General features: G+C 46.0%; 1 protein-coding gene across 1 annotated transcript; it reads right to left on the bottom strand.

Annotated features, from left to right (window-relative positions):
• Positions 1–2,998: 2,998 nt before the first annotated feature.
• On the bottom strand, positions 2,999–8,631 carry LOC143480941 (leucine-rich repeat transmembrane protein FLRT2). Its single transcript, XM_076978807.1, has 2 exons — positions 8,103–8,631; positions 2,999–6,486 (listed from the first exon to the last, which is right to left on the bottom strand). The coding sequence occupies exon 2, from the start codon at positions 6,064–6,066 to the stop codon at positions 4,063–4,065; it is 2,004 nt and encodes a 667-aa protein (XP_076834922.1). The 5' UTR covers positions 6,067–6,486; positions 8,103–8,631; the 3' UTR covers positions 2,999–4,062.
• Between the last annotated feature and the right edge of the window lie 1,094 nt (positions 8,632–9,725).

Raw genomic sequence — 9,725 nt, 5'->3', positions numbered from 1 at the left:
CTAATATTTGCTTTGTAAGCGTGGAAGGATAATTATTGGCGATTGTGCGATCACTTGACTTCTCTCCCCCCATCTTCCAGTGCCAATAAAGTGGGTTACCCGAATCGTTGGTGTTGCTTAGCTAATTCACTGTCAATTAAACATGCATCAGCGATCATCAGAGAGAATTGCTCACATCTGGGCTTTGGGACAGCGTGTAAGCGTCTTATCATCACCTTCCTCTGAAATTACATGTCAGACAGCAGGCTAATGAATCAGTGAATATGCAGTTTTCTTGTGCAGGTCTATCGGACGGCCCTGTCAGCATCCCGGACCGAGTGCTGCTGGGTGGGGCGCATTTAAATAACCGTTCAATCGAACCGGCCCAGCGATTCATCCCTCTCGCGCCTGGCACAGTGCTAAGCACAGCGCATCAGGACCGTTCAGACCATCAGTTTCCCTTTTCCTCGGGCTGGTTCAGCTTAGTCCACTGAGCTCGTTGCCAGATAACTTTCCAGAGCATGCGCGGTTTGGCCTCTGGCCTGATTTGTTGATGTGTGCATTTGAGGGCAAGTTACGCCACAGAAATGACATCATCAGTAGGACATCTTGACATGTGAGATGCTTACACTGCATCTTTCCTTTCCACATGCTGCTGACAAAAGTCATGGTACATCTTAAAAATAAAAAATTAAAACGTACTCCTTCAGCGCAACAATAGCCGCTCTCAATCTGATTTATTATCTAGCCAGGACGCTGAGCTCAAGAAGGCCCTATAGGGTTTTATGCCATCTTGGTCCTGTAATTCCACTGATGTGATTGAGCCTGTATTTACTGCCTTTATCTTCACCTAGTCCATATCAGAAATGAAGGGATTACAACCACTTCAGAAATATGGCACTATTTGCCTTAATAGTGCTTTTTGTGAATCTCAGTGCCAGAGACAGAAATGCAGTCCGTCGTAAATTCAGTCCCTTTATAAGAGATTTGAGGAGTTTTGCTAAGCAGTACTTGACTGTGTGCAGCCACAACAACTGGACAACATCTGTTGCCGTGGCAATAGACGGTAGAGCTCCAGACCAAGGTGAGGCATGACAAGAGATCCGTGCTCTGCTATTGGTCAGCCTTATTTTTGAGCATGGGACCGAGGAGAAAAGTATCGGTATTAGCACTGGTCTCCACTGGTGCGAGTTGGAACACAACTACAATGACTAATTACTAGCCTTGACATTTATTGATGGCCTGCACTGCAAGTTCCAGCCATTTCTTTTGAGTTATACCTTCAGAGTATCACTCTGGTGAAAGACGCTAGGCTTAACGATCCACATCAAGGCATTTAAGGGATAAATGTTGTTTCCATGAGCACCAATGGAGCCTTTCACAATAGGGGAGTGGGCTACATTTTTCACATGGCTACATCTCCCCTACCAGCATGTTTTACAGTGCGTATTTTCAATTTAATACGGCACAACACTTCTGTCTCTTTCACCCAAGGGTGAGGCGCAGACCCACTATGACACAGATTTCATGTCTTACCCCACCATGCGCCTCCAGCGTTTTCAAATGAATATCCCGGCCTCCCACACACATCCATCTGCCACCACCGTATCCTTCTAAAAGCATGCCCTCCCCTCCCAGTCTTGCCCCTTCGGTGCTCTGTGTTCTGTCGGTGGAACACGAACTCTGGCACCAACAGCTACTCCTCGCCAATCTAAACTTTAATTGGTTATTCACGGAGACGCATCTGAAACAGCCCATACCTGAAAATAACAGAGATGCTGCAATAAAAAAAAAAAACGTGAAGGAAAAAAAAAATAGAAATTTGCCGTGAAGGGAATAAGTCCTCTGGTATGAAAATCTGCAGTCAAATTAGAATTCCAACTTTAATTGACTGAAATGAACAGGAGCACAGACGCCTGGCTCCACTGCTGCGTAGATCGTGATTACTAAAATGGATGTTTCTGTGAGCCCAGTGACGGAGCTAACTCGCCACTCCTACTCCCGTGGCCGTCTCGAGGTCTCTGGGGCAGCCTGGAGAGTGTAGTGGAACCGGGTTGGATTCTGTTGCTCATTTGAAGATGACCACACAGCTGGAGGGGCCAGATGTGCAGATTTAATAGCTAATTACTGTCTCTCGCAGATCCCATGAGATTTTAGTGAAAGGTCACAGCGAGGAGGACAGTGTGTGGGGTTATTGTGCTCAAGTTATTGTGTTTGAGTTATTAGCTGTGAAATCGTGCCACTCATACTTTGTGGAGCAAAACTAATAATGCAATCCGTCAAACAATAACCCGCCTCTATCTTGGTGATGAAACTGCAAAATTGCAACCTCCTTCGACTTTGTGTATTCGGGGAAGGTGAATGTGTGCAGCAGGGGTGACTTTGAACACGTCCAACAAAGCACAGAGCAACCACACATACTTCAGACCATAGCAAAGCACTTCATTCAAAAACTGAAAAAAAGCCAAAAAAAGCCTAAATGTAATAGTACTGAACTACAGTGATTATGCAATAAAATACTTGAAATATATGCAAATGCAGCCAGTTACAAATAAACAGGTGAGATACGTTTAGTCATCTCTACTATCAGAATTACTGAACATCGTCCTTATTCATAACGATGTCCGGAAAATGAACGAAACAAGCTAAAGTGTGATCATAAAACTGGTCAAAAGACATCAATTTCAAAGTCATCTTTACTGCACTATGTTCAATCAGCATTACAAAAAGACCTAATTTCAAGCTTGGTACAATGACCTAACGATCATTTATCAGAGAAAAGTGTGATATTAAACACCTTGAGGTCCAGACCAAGGTTAGAGGTGGTAGAAAAAAAGGTCCCCACTTTTAAAACACTCCCAATATTCAACACACAGCACTAAAGCATTTGCTTAGAGGGAAGTGAATGAACTAGAATAGCATCCTTACCCCTATGATTTATTGATGCTGTTGATATCCCTAATGTTCATTGAGACCCTTGGAAAGAAGTCATGGAAAATATGCAAAGAAACAATATCTGTTCAATTTTGGAATATTTATGTTTCACAGAGTTTAGCAATGCAGTGGCTGAAACAAGACAGTGAAAACAGATTGCGGAGCCTTAAACCAGTTCTGAGATGAATCTACCTGACCTGATGTACTAGGCTTCTGAACACGGTACCCTCACCAATTTAGAAAAAGGATTACACAAAATGATGTACATGATGGCATATGGGTGCCCAAAAGCACACCCATCAGTCTTACTTTACAGGAACTGTACGTGTGCCTGTTCTGGTTTAGCTAAAAGCTAAAAAATAAAATGCCAATTTACACTTGGCTGTTGCTGTGGTCATTTTAAGAGCTTTTAATTTTTACACTACGCTCATTCATTAATTTACATGGTAAGCATAGCTTAGTTCATCAACCTGTTACTTCCCCCTTAACAGATTTTCTGTCAACATTTTAATTAAGCTTCATAGTTTTGGCAGGTAGAAATGCTTCTGTACTTCAACTGCACAGCTGAACACTGAAGCTGTAAGCTGGATTAATGGATAAGCCTGAAGGTGCCAATTAATCATAAATTAGTAATAAATGAAAAAAGATGCCATCTTGTGGCATAACTATGAACCAGAGGAGTCCAGCATAAATAAAGTGGATGGCTTATTCTCTCATTCCCACATTCTCACTTCCACAAGCGCATCAACCAATGGGATTCTTACGCCTCATCGTTCATGTTTTCCTAAGTCTACATTTCTACATAAATATCCAAGTATTTCCGGGCACTTTCTGTGATTTTGTGCACAACAATGTAAACAATTATCGGCATACACACTCTAGGCTGATGAGAACACGATGCTCAGACATTTTCTACGTGGCTTTAAAAGCCATTTTTTTGTTTTATAAGACTGTCTCTGCAGCAGTAATACAACAGGAGAAACTAGTAAATCATAAATCATTTTTGCGTTTTACTCAGGGATATAAAAGAAGGCGATATCACTGGTAAGAGTATAAATTACATCATTTACAGTTCAGCATTGAAATATATACTATACAGTGTATTTAAGTTGAAATCTTAATACAAAGGATGATACCTTTTGAAAACCATCATGTATGGCAAGGGGTTGACTCAGGAACACTGTTCTTGCTGAAAGCTGTGCTGTTGTTCACCATTAAGCAGTCTCTGTAGCCAGTGCCTCCGTTAGGAGTGTAAATAGGCTGAATTCGAAAGTCTCCTTTAAGGAGTTGCTCATTGTTCAGAGCCACTATTTGAAAGCTAGTCTCGGTCATTTCCAGGATGGAGTTATCCTTCTTCGTGCCTGCTTCACAGTAGTCGTCTTTCCTCCTGCCCCGGTTGTATTTCCACTTGGACGAGGCGGCCCGCTCCTTCCGGTGCACGTGCCAACAGAAGACACTGAGGAACAGGATGAAGACCACGAGCACGGCCCCGCCCACCAGGCCGGCCAGCAAGAGCGACGAGCTCAGGTCCTGCTGGCTGGCCTGTTCGGGACCCGCCGCGTTGGCTCCGGAGTCGAAGGAGGCGGACTTCGTCATCACCTCCGAGCAGATAGTGTCATCCCCCGGGTGGTAGCTGTTGAAAGCGTCCAGCGGGTCCACGCAAATGCGGTAGACGGATTTGGGCTCCAGGCCGGCCAGATCGACGCCCTGCTGCAGGCCGTCGACCACGGTCTCCTGCACGGCGTCGCCCGTCAGGCTGTGGCCCAGCTTCACCCACGTCACTTTGTACGCCGTGACGGCGAACGTGGACTTCCAGTTCACACGCACACACGAGCTGTTCAGCACGACGAAAGACACGCGCAGCGACCCTTGCTCGGGCGCGGTGGGCGGACTGTCCGTGGCCTGACCCCCGGCGGTGAGCAGTGTCGGCAGGGGGAGCGCAGAGGGCAGGTCACTGGTAGAGTGGGCGGGGCCGAGGGGTGGGATGGCTGTGTGGACTGCTGAATCAGCAGTGGGGAGGGGCCACGACGGGACGGGGCGCGTGATTGGGTGCACAGTGGCCTTGCTGCCGGGACACTGGATCAGGTCCAGATTGAGCTCTCGGATTACCATGCCGCGCACACTTTCTGGCTTCTGGCACACGAAGCCGCGGACGTTGAGAGTGGCCGGCAGGGACTTCAGCCACAATATGACCCATTTAATGTCGCAGTCACAGTGCCAAAGGTTGTTCCGAACAGTGAGCTGTCTCAGGCTGAGGAGACCATCAAAGACCCCCTGTGTCAGAGACTGCAGCTGGTTGTTGGAAATGTCCAGTCTCTCGAGGTGGTGGAGGCCGTGGAAGGATGTCAAAGGGATCTCAGTCATCAGATTTTCCTGCAAGTTGAGCTTGACTAAACACTTAGTAGGGATGCTGGGGGGAGGAACCGTCAGAGAGTTGCGTGCCAGAGACAGTGTCTTCAGGTTAACCAGGCTCTGGAAGGCCCCCGACGCCAGGCCCTCGTCTGTGAGGAGGTTGCCGTCCAGCAGGAGGAGCTCCAATCCCGTCACGTTCTCGAACGCGTCGTCGGTGATGAGCGCGATTCGGTTTTCATCCAGGCGCAGTTCCCTGAGCTCCTCGGGGAGCCCCACGGGGACGCTGCTCAGGTGGTTCTTGGTGAGGAAGAGGATCTTGAGGCTGATAGCCTCCCTAAACGCCCCCTCCTCCACCCCCACGGTGGAGATGGAGTTGTCGTCCAGGTAGAGCTCCTCCAAGCGGAGCAGCTGCCCCAGCGCGGCCCGGGACACGGTCTGAACGTTGTTCTCCTGCAGATGGAGCACCCGTGTGTTTTTGGGCAGGTTGACCGGGAACTCGTCTAACTGGTTGCCATAGAGATACACGGTCTCCACCGAGGCAACGTTGTGCAGCTCCATCGGAAATCCAGCATTGTTGATTTGGTTGTTGTGAAGGTAGAGGGTCTTATAACCCTCCCCTATTCCCAGAGGCACTGAAGTTAAGCTCCTTTCGTTGCAGTACACGAAGGTCCTGTCACAGCGACACTCCTCCGGACACGTGGTGGCCCAGGAGAACTGCATGTGGAGACCCAGAAGTATGGGTATCCACGGCGCGATGAAGGTCGTCACATCTTTATTCCACATCCGCACCTGTAACTCCATCTTCGTGACGAAAAACGTAACGAGGAAACGCCGTGTATAGTCAAAACGAAAACATGAATAAATTCCACCGGGTCAAAGTTTTTAAGTGCTTCTGAAGTGTGCCGGTACTGTGCAGGAGAGGTCCGTGGATAATCCTCCTGTAATTGCCTCTTGTAAGCCCCCCCAATTCAAGAGCAATGGTCTCATTAACTTGTGTGACTCCCTCGTTTGTCTCCATCCATGCTTGGGTTAGGACCGATAGAGAAGTGCATCACATTTTCACTTGGGGGGGTTAGTGGGGAGGGAGGGGGGGTGGTTAACGCATGTGGGCAACACCAGTGCATACAGCGGTGTTATCAGTGACGTCCCCGTCTGTGGTCACAGGCCGCTGGTCTCTGAATGACACTGCCTCCCTCCGACGGGGCATTTGGGCCCATTTGGCTGTTTGAACAGAAAATAGATAAGTTTTCTCTTCCCAGACAACACCACAGCAGAACAGAAAAAAATTGCAGCAGAGAGTGTTAATAATTGATGTGCGTGTGTGCGTGTGTGTGTGTATGTATGTATGTGTGTGTCCTCCATGGTATAATATAGACAAACAGCCCTCCAACACTTATAACCTTTTCGTTTCCGTAAAGCAGAACAAAACGTGAAAAGCAAACCGCAGAATGACATTAAATGTGCTCATTAGCATACCCTCCACGTGCAGGGAAAGGGACTAGTGACATCACCATCCCTGTGCTCTTACGCTTGTAAAGGGCGCGGAGGTGTTTAATCTGTCAAATGCCACGGTGATGGACAGGCCTGTGCTCCAATGATCTGACGGTGAGCTCACTCTCGGTGGCAATGACTGCCGGCCCGAGGAGAGCAGGACTACCGCTGCTAAATCAATCCGCTGAGCATCCGGTTAAAGGGGCTGATAACTGCACCTCAGGTTCAGCACAAGCCCAACTTCACCGTCAATAAAACGCTGACAGCTATTTAAGTCATTACGTGCGCTACATCTGTCTAGTAAGAGAAAACCATTACAACTTCTTTAACATAAGCCCCTAGGATATTTCACTGCTGCCGGAGGGTTATGGAAAATAAACTGGGGGCAAATTAACAATGTAACCCAATGCATTAAACGATTATTAAATCTTATTATATTTCGCCTTGTCTCCAACACCCATGTCTTTTCGTTAATAGATTTTAAAATTCAGAGTACTTACTAAAATTGCTGTTTGCTCTTTTCTATGGCCTGCAACACAGCAGGACCCCTTAAGACCATTTAATTTATTCCTTGAAGCTTGATCTCCCGGCATTAAAAATGAGATTTCCCTGGGATTCCGTGTGTAATCAACATTTTAACTTTTCCTTCCCTGCGTATTACAGTGTAATGTAAATTTGCTTTATCAGAGCTGACATCGTGTAAATCCCACCATATTATCTTTATACTGAACAATCCTGAATGTAAAATAACCAGCCGTGACTCTTAAGAACAGTGAGGGCCAGGAGTGAATCCACTATGTAGGCCGATTTATGTCAAGTACGGTCATATGTGATCTACCGGTCCGTTGACCCGTTTTAAGTTGCCAGATCTCTAGCAGAGACACCAAGGAGCCTATTTAGAAGTTACATGTCATACTGGACGTGGTGTGGAGAAACTAAAGGGCGTTGTGGATCTTTTCAAGGGAGAAACTCAGTATACAGTGCAGATATGAGCTAGAGAGACCGCGGGGAGGATTGCGCCCACACTGTGGCTGTTTGAAAGGTGCTTCACTAGCACTGATACCATCATACATACAGTCGAAAACATGGCATAAACATCCAAAATATTTTATCACCCATTTTAAAAGTCATAATTCACAACCCGAACCGCTCGCCTGTAATAAGTTGGCAGTGGCCACAGAAAGCAGAACCGTTTTAAGAAGTTTGGGCTGCCGTCGCATCTTGACGCGCCGGTACCGAACACTGTTATATTTAGTTGAAAAGAAGAAGTCCACCTTCGTTTTACGGTCCGTTTAAACTGGATCGGTCCGAGTTAAAACGCGAGGATATCATTCGAGGCGGTTTACCTGTTTGGAAGAGGCTGGATGCCCCTCCGTGGCGCATCTAGACATCTTAAACGGCTCCAAGCTCGTCGCTCCGGTTTAAGGGTGTTTTGGACGGACTTTCCGATCAGGCGCAATAACGATTCCTCGGTTTTTGGACGGTACTCCCGAACCGCAGAGGGTCCGCTCGAGGATCCTGTGGCTCCGACGGAAAGACGAGCGACATACTGACGAGTAGGTCCAGATGATCACGGTGCTGCTCGACGATGCTGATGCTCCAGCCCGGCCACACGGACTTTAAGGGGCTGGAGGAGACGCGCTTCCTTCAGAAAAGATTAGAGAGATGGAGAGAATGTAGGAACTCGGGGTTTTTTCTTTTCTTTTTTTATTCGCAGAGAGAATTTCCAAAAGCGAAACACTTTCCTTCGCTATGGTCCGTTACTACAATACTACAATAGTATTTACATCGAATTGTTTATTCGTAACGTGTGAATCGGCGTTTCCCCTTGAAACCCATGGGAAGGATTGCAGTAATGAATTCTGTTGATAGCGATCTCTCTCTCTCTCTCTCTCTCTCTCTCTCTCTCTCTCTCTCTCTCTCTTTCTCTCTCTCTCTCTCTCTCTCTCTCTCTCTCTCTCTCCCCTCAAATACGCGCGCACGCACGCACACGCGTCTAAAAGCGAATAAGTGATTCATGAGCTATTCTTTACATAAGACTTTATTTTATTCTCAGTTTAGACTAAAATGTATTTGACCTATTACAGAAATGCTGTTTTTATTTCTCTGACTTCTTTTGAAAATGACCTATTCAGACCTTTTCGGTGAACGCCACTAACACTCTACTACAGCTAACCCTCTGGTCTTATTTCTTTGCTAATATGAACACTTGTTAAAATTTGACTGGAAAATAAGGAAATGCTTGTGAATTTATGATGTGAAAGTTCATTTAATCATAATCATTTCCTTCATCATAGGGAGAGAGATTACATTGCATTGTAAAGTTTTACATTGGGGTTACACTAGGGTAAAAAAGTGCTATCAAGTCCATGGTCATTCAAGAGAACCCGAGCTGGAGTTAGCTGACTACCACATGCAGAGATGAAACGTTCACATAATGAAGGGTTATGCTTCATCCATATGCTGTTATGATTTATTCAAACGCTACTGTGCCACCTTTCAAAGGAAATTTAAAGCCATTCAGTGACACTGAAAAGTAAGCTTGTTTTCACATTCAAACCATCAGGGTTGATCATTTCTGTAAAGATGGGTATTATAGTCAGCAATGAAATCTACATTCCTCTGGGTATTTATTAATACCTACCATGGCCTGAGTCTAGTCTAACCACCTTGACTTTAGGCTGTATAGCCCTGTGATTAACTATTTAGCTTATTCACTCAGATTTGTTATTATTTCATTGATTCATTTGCCACTGGAAAAATTCCAGACCAGATAAAAAAAACAGTTCTGAATACAAATACTTGCTTCCTACCGTGGATCATGTCAATGAAAAAATGTATCCACTCTTCTGGATACGATGGATACACCTTCCTGTTATGCGGATTTTAAGAGGCCATGTCAAGTGTAATAAGGTCATTAGTCCAACCCAATATTAGGAGGAGCTGATGTTGACTGTTGGTGTTTAGTT

The sequence above is a fragment of the Brachyhypopomus gauderio genome, chromosome 17 (genome assembly GCF_052324685.1).
Source record: "Brachyhypopomus gauderio isolate BG-103 chromosome 17, BGAUD_0.2, whole genome shotgun sequence".
Classification (NCBI taxonomy): Eukaryota; Metazoa; Chordata; class Actinopteri; order Gymnotiformes; family Hypopomidae; genus Brachyhypopomus; species Brachyhypopomus gauderio.
This window is presented reverse-complemented; position numbering and strand designations above follow the sequence as displayed.